Below are 16,269 nucleotides of genomic sequence, written 5' to 3'. Positions count from 1 at the left end.
TATTTTTTAAAGTTACAATGACTAAAGTATATATTGTGACGGTCATGCATAAGCACGTGATAATTACAATGTCTAAAATATATATTTGATCCTTTAACTTTATGTAAAGTTTTATTTTGGTCCTTTAACTTTAAAAAGTATATTTTTAGTTCTTTAATCCCAAAATTGTTAGTCTTAAATGATAATTTTTTGTAAAAATCATGGTTATTTTGAATATTAAACTTAATATGTTAGTATTTAGTAATGTTTTATCAGCATTCAAAAGCTTAATATCATCATTTTTTATTAATAATTTTAGGGTTAGAGGACAAATTATTTATTTTTTAAAGTTAAAAGACCAAAATAAAACTTTGTATAAAGTTAAAGGATTAAAACTATACTTCTACCAAATTACAAGACATTAGTCTCCATTCCGCATTTCATTGCCCCAGTGATAAGACACAGAAAAATAAAGAAACTTTCCACGTGTGAATGCACTAACGTCCTATTTTAAAGCTGATTATTAATGCATGGACTCATTTATGTTATTATATTTGTTACTATGTTACTCTTGCCGTCTTTATTCGATGTGCTCTTACTATAATCCTAAGATGTGGTCATCAATTGATTGAGTCATTTCTTTCTCTTTATCTAAAGTAATGCATTATATGCATGCTTTAATTACTCATATATGAAGAAAAATATGACTAGGTTCTTGTCTCCTTCCTTGATTCCTTTTCTTTTAGTGAAGTGTGACTCTTCCGAAAGTGAAGGGCTGTGTTAGAGTAAAAAATCCCACATTATTGAATTGTATGCCAAGTTGCTTAACAATGGATATGAAATTATATTCTTATAGTGGGCAGACCCACAAGTCAAGAACTATAACAGCCAATCTTTTGACATTTTTATGAATATCTAAGAATTATATTTACCTAGTTTGTTTCAGTCACTTGAAGATTTATAACCATGATTTTTGAACATTACATGTTCTAGTTTTCTTGCAATTGTAAGTACTAGTCAAATAATTTTTTTTTTAAACATCTTTACCTATTGTTTTGTTCTTTACACACACACACACACACACACACTATTATCGTGTATCCGACACTTTTTTTAAATCCTATTATCAAGTATATAAGCAATCAACTAATCTAGTTCAGATTTTGTGGTTGCCTCTTGTTTTGTTCAGTTTTTTTTTTTAAAGCTATATTGCAGACCCGTGAAGAAGTTTATATATGTAAAAATAATATGATACACTAAATGTGACAAATTTATAAATTTTTAAGCATATGGATATAGTAGGTACGTACATGCGTACATTAACTCTAATCAGCAGAAGAGAAACTTCTATGGAGATAAGGCGGGGTAACATGTGCTCCCAGAATTGGCTACATTTTATTATATTCAACCCTGTGCTTTTTTTTTTTCACACAGTTATTTCTTCAACTTTTAGACATATAGATCTTCATTTTCCAAACTAGATTACTTTACCATATAATCTATTAAAAAACATGACTTTCCCTCCCCATAAAGTGAAGTCTCTTCATCTTTTATCATAAAATTATAACTTCATGATATTCTGGGAATAATTTTTTTGTTTTGTTTATCAGACATCTTTACAGTATGTTTAGAAAAAGTGCTTACAGATATTGACAATTGGAGACAAAATATCAAAAGAATACATAGTCTTTACAGCTCATTAATCGACTTATATCATCTCACTTTGGAAAATATTCAAAAGGAACGAAGGAAATTAAATAGTGTGATAATAATGAGCAGAGTGAGTGGAAAGGAAAAAGTTCGTTAGAAAAGCATTCTCCGTAGGGCCAATGTTTTCTTATGTATTATAAGGAGTTAAAAAAATGAGTTGCATTATTTAAAATTCATAAATAATACAATTTGTTATAAATTTCATTACTGATATTGATACATGGATGAAAATCAAGTTAATAGTTTACAGTCAAAAAAAATAAATCGTGAATAGATAGTCTCATGAATTTATGCATCTGCTCTTATAAATTCAAGGATAATCATTTATGAATTTTAGGAATATTACTTTCCATGAATAAAAGCACTGACGTCCTATCTTAATTAATTTAAAGATTGGTTTTGTAATGGACTTGGTTAAATCATTATTTTCATTAGGATATTATTCTTGCCACCTTTAACACGATGTGTTCTAATCATTCTTCTTTTATAATCAACAAATTAAAGAAGGGCCATTTTGTCACTATAAAAAAAGAAAAAAGAAAAAAGAAGGGTCATTTTGATTGAGCCATTCCTTCTCTTTAACTAAAGTTTTGCACTACGCATAGTTTATTTTTCAAGGAACTAAGAAAAAAGTGATTCCTGGTATTTTTGTTCTTTGCACGTGGGTGATTCCTCCCATCACTATTAAGAAAATTCATTTATAACCTCAATAGTGGCTGTTGACAACCCGAGGAGAAGTAGTTAACAACCTCGCGAATGCCCCTAGTATCCCACAGAATAAATTGTTAAGTGTATTGCCGAGGTTGTCAATCACTTCTTCTCAGGTTGTCAACAGCTACTTTTGAGGTTATAAATGAATTGCTACAATAAAATTAATGGGGGTAAGTAAGTAATTACAAGTAGAATTTATTACACACAAGTCCCCAGAGACTTAGGAATCATTTTGAGATTTCAAAGGACTTTTTATGAATTAATTGTATTATATGGGACCTGAGTGTAATTTTTCCTTTTTTTTCCCTATGCACAAGTATCCTTTTATTGAAAAGAATCTTATTTAAAGCATTACTAAGTACTAAATATGAACACCCCTCTCAATAAAAATTTGAATTTTAGTTTGTCACACTGTAAGGGACTCTTGCTAAACCAAACACTAGGTAATAATTAGACTATACTACCTCCGGTTCTAATTACAAGAACATGTTTATAAATTATAAATGAGATTTTATAATTAGGATAAGAGGTGGTAGTTTATACTAGCAGATTTCGTGATTCCAAAAGCTTCTCGGTGTTGTGTGTGTGGAAATGAACCTACCAGCTTTACTAAACCGAAAAAAGATTCATCCATTTTCATCCATCAATTTTTATAGTTTTTTTTTTTTAATCTGGGGGTCAAGATCTTTACAGTGCTTAATTGATCGTGTGCTGCATATTATTACTGTCGTTGATTTTTGAAAAATTTTCTTTCAGATTTCATCAATGGAATTGCAACAGGTAACGTTCTATGATTCTCAGCATACTTATTCTATATTTCTGCTTTACTAATTTTCTTTGTCATGCTCGTGACCCTTTTAATCTATTTCTTTTTATTTATTCTATAATAATTTTTTGAGCGCAATTATATATGCTAGATATTTTTAGTTTTAAGTTCAGCAATAGTAGCAACTGAGTTGGCGTTCACACTAATTGTTTGCAGTTCTAGCATCAACATTTGGGTGATATTTTCCAATTTCCACAGGTCTGGTTAAAAAGAAATAATTCAATTATCCTTTTCCTTTTTTGTGGGGTGGGTTCTAGTGGAGCATATAACTAATTAAGCCCAATCAGAAGGCCCAGACTAAATTGATTAAACCAGCCCATCCAACCAAAATAATTAATATAATACAAGATTTACTTTGTAATGTAATAATTATTTATCGTGGTAGTTATTTATCGACATTAAAAAGTTCAGAAAGTATATTATTATGTTCTAAAATTGATGTGCGAGTTTTATAATTATATCTCAGATTAATGAGAAAAATATAGTCACTATTGGAAAGAGATTGTTTAAATTTTACTACCTCTGGTTCTAAATATAAGAGCTAGTTGACTAATTTGAATAATTAAGAAAATAAGTTAAATTAATTATTTGTAATAAATAGGTATTGTCTTTCCTAAAATATCCTTATTAATCAAGTGTAATAGTTAGAGATATCATTATTAAAAAGACTACTTTGAAAAAAAAAATGTATAAATATTAGAGACAAAATAGATTGCGGTCTTATATTTAAGATTAAAATAAAAGTCAAACAAAGTCTTATATTCAGGATTGGAGGTGCTATAAAACTTTGTTGAGGAATTCGCAGGAAGGTCTTGTGCTTTACTAGAAATCTGACATTGGCGATTTCTTTCCCACTTAACTTTCATTTCTATCAAATTAGTGATATTTTAGAGACTCGCTAATTTTATGACCCTTTATGGAAATAAACATATGCAGGACTAAAAGAAGTAGGGGGGAAGAGATTAACTGGTGATTACCATAGTGAATACACTACCAGCCTATCAACTTTTGCAAGAAAATCAGGAATGGTCATTGGAATAGCTGTTTTGCCAACCATCGCAGTCAGACTTTTATGGGGCATCATATTCCTGCCAGTGTTGTATATATATAAATGCTGTAGAAGGCCCTTATCAATGTATGAAAACATTGAAGATTTCATACGACTTCAGAGCCTCAATCCACTAAGGTACTCCAAAGGGAAGTTAAGGTGAAGGAGGATTCGGCACTGTGTACAAAGGGAAGTTAAGGAGTGGATATGATGTCGCTGTCAAAATGCTGGGTAAATCCAAAGCTAATGGCCAAGAATTTATCAGTGAAGTGGCAACCATTGGGAGGATTCACCATGCTAATGTGGTACGCCTTGTTGGGTTTTGTGTCCAACGAACAAAGCGTGCTCTTGTTTATGAGTTCATGCCCAACGGATCATTAGATAAATATATTTTTTTTAAAGAAGAAGGTATCTCTTTGACGCTTCAAAAATTATACGAGATATCTTTAGGAATAGCTCATGGAATTGCTTATCTTTATCATGGTTGTGACATGCAAATTTTACATTTTGATATCAAGCCTCACAACATTCTACTTGATGACAAGTTCAATCCAAAGATTTTAGATTTTGAACTCGCACGATTATATTCGTTTGGTGGTAGTGTTGTCACTTTGACTACAGCAAGAGAGACTATAGGATACATGGCTCCAGAATTGTTCTATAAGAATATTGGGAGAGTGTCATATAAGTCAGATGTTTATAGTTTTGGAATGCTTTTAATGGAAATGGCTAGTCAAAGGAGGAATTTGAATCCACATGTTGAATATTCAAGCCAAGTTTATTTTCCTCTGTGGATTTATGACCAGTTTGACAAAAAAAAAAGATATAGAAATGGAAGATTTGACTGAAAAGGAAAAGAACTTAGCAAAAAAATGTTCATAGTGGCACTATGGTGTATGCAACTAAAGCTAACAGATCGCCCTTCAATAAATAAAGTAATAAAAATGCTAGAAGCAGATGATGTCAAAAGTCTTGAAATGCCTCCAAAACATTCTTTATATCCTAATGAAGAAGTTTTGGTGAATGATGGAACCTCCTCTAGCCAGGCAACATTGGCCATCTCTAGTTCTCATGGTAGTCAAGGTGAGGGTGCAAGCGATGGGAAATGAAACGTTGCAGATGGAAAAGGAGCTCAAATCCGGTTATGTTTTAAACTCCAGCATATCACTTTTTATTTGCTAACAACACTTAGTTATTGCCCTGATTTGGATTATGCTTCCAATGATTTAGTATCTTATTTTCATTGTTTAATAATGATGTTACGGTATTGACAAACACTGATAATCTCTTTCCAGGTCATAATCTAATATATCATATATCACTACGAGAGTAGTCTAGCGAAAATGCAGGTGATGACAACTGACAAAAGAAATAACAAACATATATAAAAATACGTGTTGAGTTTTAAAATGACTTTTCCTTATAAGATGTCATTGAAAAAGTAATCATTTTTTTAACGCCTATTGAATTTCAAAATGACTTTCCTTTGTAACATGTCATTGAAAACATAATCATATTTCTTCTTCTTCTTTTTTTTTTCCTGATTTGAATGGCGAGCATAGAGAGTGATTAATAGCTAAGGATCAAACCCCAAATCTAGTGCCACCAAGGGCACATCTTTTGACACTAGACTAACGTTCTTTAGCAAAAAAAAAAAAATCATATTTCTAGATCTATAATATAAGCACAAATTCATTTCTAATCTATTTGTAATTTTTTTAGACATTGATTATTATATGTGACCCTGTTAGGATGCATAATTTGTAATTTTATACATCACACATTCCTAAGGCCAACATTATTGTAAATGATTTTCTTAATGAATAATTGTCTTTTCTTTTCTTTTCCTTCCCTTACTTTTTTTAACACTTAATAGACAGGGCATACAAATGGAATAATACTCTCGGAATAATTTTAAAAAATTAAAAATATTGACCCGATACCATTATTGACTTCCTTACCCGATGTACAGTCTTTTGTTAAAGATAGCTTTATGAATGCAAGTGGCACGGGAAGAACTTGAAAAAATGACTATAACATATCTATTAAATTTTAAAATAATAAATAGGTGGTGCTAATTATTTTGATAAAAATATCATTTTAAAATTTAACTAATATTTTTTTGTCTTTTTTTTTTGGAGAAACATCATATTGACATTGGCTTGAAATGAATATACATATTATTATATTAGAAATTGATAACACATACAGTATTAAAATTTACAAGTCAACTATTACAAATAACAAGTTTGCGGTTAGAAATAATAAGTTCAAATAGGAGGGCAATTTGGTCTTTTAAGTAACATTCGTTAATTTATATTTAAGACTCGGTTTCTAGCAGTAATTCTTTGAATTTAAGATTTCAAATTACTTTTTATATTTTTGAGGGTGTTTATTTGTGATTTTTTTATTTTTTTATTTATTCCTCTTTATCCTGTTATGTCAACATAAGCGGGGGAAAGAAGTATTTTGAAATGGAAGGACTGTTGAGAAAGTTTTACTGTAGAGACAGCCTCAAAAGTGAAATCATTTCAATGGTTCCACTTTTTTCTTTTAAAAAAATATAAATGTCAATTGCCATATAAAAGAGAAGTGACAAAAAAAATACTAATTAAATTTTAAAATAATAAATATATGATTTTAACATGTGAAAATCTTTATAAAAATAATCAATACAACAACAAATTATAAGAACAATCACCAGCACCTATTTATCATTTTAAATTTTAATAGATAATTTATTATCATTTTTCCTAATATAAATAATGTGATGGGAAAAATAAAAGATAATGCAAACTCATTAACGTGAATGAATTTTGCCATTTTAAACTTGTCATTAGATTGAACGATTTTAAATCTAATACTTTAATATAGTACTTCTCTGATCTTTAATATAAGACATATTTAACTAATTTGGTTAAATTAAGAAAGTTAGGTAAATTAATTAATTAGAAGAAATATGATATATTTTTCCTAAAACACCATAATCATATTTCTTAATATCCTTCCTCTTTTACATGCTTGACTATGGTTGAGGGAGTGTCCATAGAAATAATTTAGGAATAATTGATAAATATAATAAATAGATCTCATATTTATGATCAAAGTTAACTTAACAATTAAATTTTATATTAAGGGCCGGAGGAGTACTTTAATACTCCCTCAAGTTCTAAATACAATTATACTATAAAATAGTTTTATATGTATGATAAGAGGAATAGATATTTTCTATCAGATACGATTTTGATTTTTTCCCCTTTTCTGTTTCTAGTATGCTAATAAAATAGTTGCTTGTTATGGCCTTTAGAACACCAATAAATGGGATGAATTATCTTCCTTTTATATAAAGATAAAATAGAAAAGATAAACATTATAAAATATCAAGGTTGATACTTGGTCGGAATCAAGGATATAGTGAAACAGAATTAGTAATAATTTTTAAAAAATAAATTGTATATAGACACCCATATGAATATTGATTGATATTGAAATTAATTTAATTTTTTTTCTAATTTAATCATCAATTTCCTGTAGAAGAATTGTTCATTATCACGTGTTTCATGCGAAAAATAGAATGACGGTTTCAAAAAAATTTGGATAAAAGTGAAATTAGTTGTTAGATTTTTTAAAAGAAAAATGGGCAAAGGTATATATTTCATCATTTAAGTTTATATAATAAAATAGGCTAATCCTGGTAAAATGACAAACAAAGATTCAAATCCCTTTTAACAATTATTACTATTTTTAAATGTAAAATTAATATGTTAACATCTGAAAAAAAATTTTAAAGTTAAGTGATTAAATTAAAATACTGTATATATAATTTTAAAAAAAAAGCTTAAGCTGCATCCAGTTTTTTTTGGATATGTCCAATACTTTGAAATATTTTTTTAAAGTACGTCCAGTATTGTGAAATATTTTTTGATGCATTCAACAACTTAAAATATTTTTTTTTAGATGTATTCAGTACCCTAACATATTTTTTAGTGCATCCAACATTAAGGCAAAAAAATTATTTTAGGGTGCTGAATACACCTGAAAAATATTTCAAAATATGAAATGCATCACAAAATACTTTAAATACTAAATGTATTTAAGAAAACATTTCAGGATACTGGAGTCATGTTGTGGGGGAAAAAAAGGAGAATTTCAGTAGAGGACCATTGTAATATCTTATTAAAAAGAAGGACTAAGAAATTCTTGAAATCTCAGTTCAGACCTTGAAATCTGAAATGAAAATAAATTTGAGAATAGAATGTTCAAAATACCCTTAACTCATACTTAAAAAAAACAAACCCTTAACCTGAAATAAAGAGTAAAAAAAAAAAAAAAAAACAGAGAGAGACACTTGAGGAGGAAAACATAAAAGACGGGATATATCAAATCTATATAGCAATGGCCTAATGTGGTGTCGCATTGGTGTATTATTAATTGTGTGTTATATACTTTACATTTAATTTAATTTAAATTTTTGTAATTTATTCTATTCTTACAAAATTTTCTTAAACTCCTCTAAAATTGAAATGATTAGTAATGTTTAAATAATTATAATATGTTGATTTGAAAAAATACATCAATACTTTTATTTAATCCTACTTGATTTTATTGATTTTCTCATTCTAAAAATTATATTTTATTGTATTCATTGATGAATAAATTTATAAGTGCTAATGAACAACTTAACAAGTACTCTACATAGAATGACAAGTGTAATGATATGAAAAATCCTGCAAGTCTTTACTCTTTACTTTCATTCTAACTTGTTGGATTTATGAAACAAAAAAGTCCTAAAAAAAAAATCTAAAACTTTAAATCAATTTCTCAAGCCCCATCGTAAAATTAAATCGATAAGAAAAAAAGACCAAAACAACTCTAACTAATGCAAATCCATCACCCTTATGCGTTCTTGTTAATAGCCAAATTTTCATTTTTCATAGACATATTTTTACTTGTCAAATGTGAGTTATATTTTTATCATTTAATCCATTTAATCATTTGATACAAAGAAAAATATATGACAAAATAAACGTAAACATATAAATATTAATGAAAAGGTGAAATAAGAAGATTAACAATGAAAACTAGAAAATTTACAAGAAATATATGAAAATTCACAATACCATTGGAGGTTTTGTAGAAAGAAAAATATTTACAAAAATTACAACAACATATGAGTGAACTAACCAAAAAAATTATGTAATTTCTGAAAAAGTAAGAAAATTAACAACGACATATGAGGGAATTAACAATAAAAGCTAAGCTATTTATAAGAAATATTAGAAAATTGACAACAACACATAACAGAATTAACAACAAAAATTAGGTTTTATGTTTCTTGTAAATTGCCTAATTTTTATTGTAAATCCTCTTAAATTAGGCAATTTATAACAAATATAAGGGAGTCGACAAGCAACATATAAGGGAATTACCCACAAAAATTAGGCCTTATGTATTGTAAATTGCCTAATTTTTGTTATAAATACTCTTATATTTATTCTAAATTGTTTAATTTTTGTTGTCAATTCCCTTACATGTCTTGTAAATCAACTAATTTCTGTTGTTAATTTTCTCATATTTGTTGTAAATTTTGTAATTTTTGCTGTTAATTTCTTTATATATTGTTGTTAATTTTTTTAATTTTTTTTATAAAACGTCTAATTTTCATCGTAAATTTTCTTATTTTAATTGTCTATGTAGATATTTGTAAATATTTTTTCTCTCTACAGAACCTTAAATGTTATTATAAATTTCCTTATATTTTTTGTAAATTTTCTAATTTTTGTTGTTAGTCTTCTTACATCTCATGTTCATTCATATTTAGATATTTGTATTTCTTTTGTCTTTTTTTTTTTGCAACATATGATTAAATGGATTAGATGGCAAAAATATAGCTCACGTTTGACCGACCAGGAAAGTATGTTTATGAAATTAAAGATTTGTATGATTTTTCATATCATAACATTTGTTATTCTACATATGAGTACTTGTTAAAATGTTTATTAACACTTATAAATTCATTAATAAATACAATAAGCTACAATTTTCAGAATGAGTAAATCAATAATATCAAGTAGGATCAAATAAAAATATTAATGTATTTTTTCAAATTGACATATTATAATCATTTAAGCATTACTAATCCTTTCAATTTTAGAGGAGTTTTAGAAAATTTTGTAGGAATAAAATAAATCACAAATATATAAATTAAATGAAATGTAAAATATATAACACACACAATAACACAACAATGCCATTGGGACATTATTGTAAAGATTTCATACAACGGTCTTTTGTTTTTCTCTCGCCCAACTTTTTCCTTTTTTCTTGACTCTTCATTTTAGGTTAAGGATATTTTGGATATTTTGTTCTCAAACTTATTTTCATTTCAGACTTTAAAGTCTAAACTGGGATTTCAGAATTTTTTGGTCTTTCTTTTAAAATAATATACTACAATGGTCTTTTACTGAAATTCTCCAAAAAAAAAAAATTACTGAATCTTTTCCTTATAAGAAAAGTACTGCATTGGAAAACTATTATATGTGTTCTCCTTATCTGAATTTCTGGATTTGATTCATCATGAAAAAAGAATGATTTGATTCTTACTCTTCTTGTTCGATTGTGGACATATATCTATAAATGCGTCTCCACATTCTTCTTCTTCGGTGTTTCGGTGAGGTGAATTAAGAAGAAGAACTGCCTCAGGGAAACCCAACAAATCGAGGCAAGTTCAGAGGAAAGAAAAATGTTGAGCGCCGATCTTCCTGAAGAAATTGTGGAGGAGATATCGATGAGGCTTCCTGTGAAATTCCTACTTCGATGCAAATCCGTGACAAAATCCTTGTACGCACAAATCACTAATTCATCTTTTATAACTAGACAATTTGAATGGTCTGATTCAATCACCAAAAACCGCCGCCACCAGCTGATATTTCGATTGCACAATGCCTCTCTGAAGCCTTGCATTTCTCTAATTTCCGACCAGAAACCCATCGATATGGAAGTGCCGTTTCCTGAGAAGGATGTGCAGTACATATTCGTTTATGGTCAGTGTAATAGGATTTTCTGTCTCTATGGGGTTTACGGAGGAGATAAAGCTGGTGAGGCTAGCATGATTCTGTGGAATCCAGGAACAAAAGAGGTGAAGGTTCTTCCTGTATCTCAGAACCAACAAAGAGACATGGTTTATATCATATATGGGTTTGGAATTGATCCTATTACAAAGGATTACAAGGTTGTTCCATTTGGGAACCTGGCTTTTGAAGGAAGAGAACAACCTCCAATTGAGGTATATAATCTCAGTACTGGTTCTTGGAGAATCATAGATTCTACTGTCCCTGCTTTTCGATTGTGTTATCCAAAATGTAGGGCTTATGTGAATGGGTTTTATCACTGGATAACTGAAGATAATAATGATAAGGCCATTTTGTTCTTTGATTTCAGCAATGAGGTATTTGGAAAGATTCGATTGCCTCCTGAAATTGATCAGTCTTATGAATCAAATGTTGCTGTGATTGATGAGAAACTTGCTTGTGTTGCTACATATAAGATGATCAATTGTAGATATGAAATCTGGGTGATGAATGAGTATGGTGTTGAGAGTAGCTGGAGTAAGAAATTTGTTATTGGACCAAACCCAGAATTTGGATCTTTTTTAGGATTTTGGGGAGATGATAAGATTCTTGTTGAAAATGAAGGTCATTTGGTGTCATATAATATTAAGAATCAGAAGATACAGAGGTTTGAAATCCATGGAGTTCCAAAACTGTTCAAAGTGTTTGATTATTTGGAAAGCTTGGTTCCTTTCAAGTCTTAAGGATATCATAAATTGAATCTTCTACGTTCATTCATGTGGAGAGAAAAGGAAACCATATAAAAGGAAGAATGTTACATAAGATTATATCTTATTTTTGTACTCTTCCCTTTATTCTTCCTATATTTTTTTCTAATGCATTGTATGCATTTATTTTGTGGGTGTGATTCATGATGAAATAAATGTAATAGTTTATCATATGAATTGGAAATTGTTCTTTTATGGACAAGACGACTTTATCAAATTTTTTGGTGTTGGCATTTCTTATAATTTAAAAACGTCACTAAACAAAGTCATTTAAACTTGATTATCACACACTGGATTATTTCAATTATAAGATGATTTTTATAGTTAATCTAAACTCAGACGCAAACTATTTAAACTAGTTTTATTCTTTATGGATTCATAACCAATTTGATGAGAATAAAAAAGTATAGACATGTAAAATTTAACAAAGAAGAAGATTCAACCAAAAAAATATTCATAGAAGTAGTTTACCATATGCTACGAAGTAATCCTGGCAATATATGTGTGTGTGTGTGTAAAATGCTAATCAGCAATCAAGAAATGGAAGTAAATGATATTGACAGCTTTGAAGTGCCTCAAAAATTGAGAATATATTTTATTGATAGTAGCATATCAATATCTATGCTCATACGGAGAATGAACTATATCTTTCTATTTGGTGACATTTTAGACTTGGAAAACACAAGTTTCCTGTATCTAAGACAGTGCTTAATATTTTTTAGAAAAGAAGCAGCCTCTATCTCTAATCCCAATATACATGGCCTCCAACTCACCAATTGTGCTCGATAAGAAGCATTAAAGGGGTTGGGATTAGAATAAAGTTTAGAAAAAACCTATTAAAAAATGTTTAACACGAGAAATTACTTCCTAATTAGAATGAAACCTGTGTACCAAATAGGACCTGCACATATTAAACAAATAAAATAAAATAAATGAGACACATCATGAAATGATGCTAATAAAAGGATATTGAAGATGATAGAACATTCCCCCCTCTTGCCTACCTTTTTCTTAGATTAATTGTTTCTCTTACTACAAGAATTACATTGACTCGCCAACTAAGAGTATGTTTGATTTGAAGTAAAATCATGTTATGATGGAAACGTATTTTAATTTACGACATAAAATCAAATAGGGAAAATTGGGGATAAATTTCCCAATGAAAAATTAATTGGCAAATGGAACCTAAGGATTTTGTGCAACTTAACTTCTATTGTGTGCAATTTAACTTTCTTTGTGTGTAATTTATTTTTCCTTGTGTGGAATAATCTTTCTTTGTGTCATGTGCAACTCAATTTCTCTTTGTGTAAATGAAATTCTCTTATGTGCAAGTTATCTTTCCTACGTGCAAACTAATCTCTTATATCCAAATAATGTTTTGTGCAAATTATTTTTTTTTTTGTGCAACTTACTTTCTTTTGTGTGCAACTAATCTTCCCCTGTGCAATTAATTATCTTAGAGATCATTTGCCAATTAAATTTGTAAAGAGAGATTTATCCTCAATATTTCCAATCAAATATGCCGTGACATTATTAATTAGAGACCGCCTATATTATAAAAGTTGAATCTACATTATATGAAAAACTTGATAATGTGGCATATAAGTTCTCTTAGTCTAAAAGATTTGCTTTTTTTTTTTTTTTTCCTTTTTTGAGATAAGATTCATATATGTGCCAACTTATGGGTCCACCTCATCAAGTTAATAGTGTTAGTGCCATCTCAGATGAAATTAACAATGTGAAGGCACCAGGAATCAATGTTTTGCAACGGCCAAAATTTTAGGGACTGGTACCATGTGTTTGGAATTTAAAGGGCCAATACCAAAATTTGTTCAAATTTGATGAACCGAAATTTGTATTAATCCTCTTTCCTAATTCTGATAAAATATATTAAAATACTTCATAAATAACATCAGATAAGCATTTTGTTCACAAATAGTAGCGCTCGTGATATGGTTGAAGGAACCAAGGTTGCCAGCCATACCCCTGAGCGTGTGTTGGTGTTATGGATTGTGGTGGGCCTATTTCATATTTGTGTGTTGGACCAAAAGGCCCATAATATTTGGGCCGAGATGCGGGTTGGGTTAGATAAATAAGACTGCGGCGGCTTCCATTAAGTCTCTCATTTCCCCCCATTTGCCACGTCATCATAAGATGCATGGAATTTTTTTGACAGGCGCCGGTTTGGCTGGCTGGTCAAGGGTATTTTGGTCTGCCCATTGGTTTCTTAGTTACAATTAATGATCATGATCCTTTGTTGAGATTTCATTGATTCAATTAAAGTATTTAAATATAATAAATGCATTTATGGTTGGCAAAAAGAAAAAAAAGATGCATTTATGAATTCTTCAGTATTTGATTCTCCTTTTTGACCAAAAAATATGTGATTCTCCTAAAACTCAATATACGTTCCTTTATATATATATATATATATATATTTATATATATAATAAAAAATATAATAACAATTATTGTTATTAAAAAAAAAACGATGCATACACATCATATACTCCCTCCGTTCCTTATTATAAGAGACATTTGATGCTTATGGCATGTTCCTATATATAAGAGACACTTAAGAGTTGTCTCTACTTTTTTGTGTTGATTTCCTATTTTACCCATATTTATTATCTCCAACTCACACTATCTTTCCCTCCCACTTCTCTTTCTTGTAATAATTTAATTGTTCTCTCTCATGCTCTCTCTCCTTATTAATGAGGGTATTTTTGGAAAAAAAATTATACTTTTTACACATTAATTGTTCTTAACTAATTTTAACTATTTTTTTTATCAACGCACTTCGGTTATTTGTCTCTTATAATAAGGAACGGAGGGAGTATCTTTTTATATTTTAGCATGAAACAAAGTCTTGCTCTGTTTTGATTCTAAATATAAAAAGTAATTAAATTTTTTTATTTTAAATATAAAATATCAATTCGTTTCAATTTGAATAAGAGATAATTATTGTATTACACCCTCAACAATCAACATCAAACTTTGGCATCTCATATGAATATCAAACTGTGGCATCTCATATGAATATTTATACACAAATTTATTCTTAATATGTGTCCATCGTTCATGCAAGTCCCACTAGATTTTAACAGTTCCAAAACATGTTTCATGATGATTTAAGCACATTTAAATATTCAAGTATTAAGCAAAACACTCATGAACTATACTAGTAACTAGCAAGCATAACATGAAATCTAGAGTTACCCAAAGTGTGGCTAGTTTCTCGAGTTACAATCAAGACCCTAAAGTCGGCCTGGTTAAACCGAGAAATGAATCTACAAGTAGAAGATATATGTTACCAATTTGTCTTATGAGTAAGTTACATGCTGAATTTTAACTCATACGTTCCCTTTTAAAGCTTTTGTATTGTTACTTAAAAGTTACCTGAAAAAAGAAATTTTACGCGGAATTAGGAAACTTATGTAATCAATCTTTCAACAGCAAACAGAACTTGTCGGAATGTTGATTAACTCCTAATAACATATATGAATTCCCAATTTTATTTCCTATAAGCTACAATTATGATTTCTGGAAAATTTCCAGGTTACAACCTAGACTCTTTTAGAGCCCATTTGGTAGCTGAAAATCTTACAATGAAAATGAAAAATGTTGATTTTCCATAGGCAGTGCATGTTCAATTGCAACATTTTCTAGGAATCAAAATTCCAGCGGCAGCAAATTTTCTATCATATAAGGGAAAGTTGGCTCCCACCAATTTGCAATCGCAGGCGGGAAAGTGCCAAAGACCAAGTTGCCTCTAAAATTTAAATAAAAAGCTTACCACCTGACGAGTTCGAATGAAATTGCTTGAAGACTCCATTACAACGTTGAAATAGAAAGTGACGGACAACGGATTTTGTCCTCGCAGATAACCTTCAGCAATAATGGCCAATATTATGTTATTGTCTGTTCTCGTACGTGTTTGAATATTGTGTTGGTTTTAAAGGATTCCAGCTACTTTACCTTCCCACGTTGTTCTCGAGTTGGAGATATGGCACTAGAACAAAAGCTGTTCTAATGGACCAAGTCTTTCACTCGTGAACCATGAGAATGTCTTGCGAGCAATCAATTCAATCACCTTTGGTTGAGCGTGCAATATTTTCGGAGTTTTGTGCTGGAAGCTATGGGAGGGCGTAACCGCAT

General features: G+C 29.5%; 1 protein-coding gene across 1 annotated transcript; it reads left to right on the top strand.

Annotated features, from left to right (window-relative positions):
* The first annotated feature begins 11,016 nt into the window (after positions 1–11,016).
* LOC114746912 (F-box protein CPR1-like) lies at positions 11,017–12,087 on the top strand. Its single transcript, XM_028935188.1, has one exon. It carries the CDS (start codon positions 11,017–11,019, stop codon positions 12,085–12,087), a length of 1,071 nt encoding a protein of 356 aa, XP_028791021.1.
* Positions 12,088–16,269: the final 4,182 nt, after the last annotated feature.

This window comes from Neltuma alba, unplaced genomic scaffold (genome assembly GCF_004799145.2).
Source record: "Neltuma alba isolate B1F8T4 unplaced genomic scaffold, ASM479914v2 tig00005136_pilon, whole genome shotgun sequence".
Lineage (NCBI taxonomy): Eukaryota > Viridiplantae > Streptophyta > Magnoliopsida > Fabales > Fabaceae > Neltuma > Neltuma alba.
This window is presented reverse-complemented; position numbering and strand designations above follow the sequence as displayed.

Bases quoted from the DNA above. Each gene is read 5' to 3' on its own strand.
- LOC114746912 (XM_028935188.1), top strand. From the start codon at position 11,017: ATGTTGAGCGCCGATCTTCCTGAAGAAATTGTGGAGGAGATATCGATG.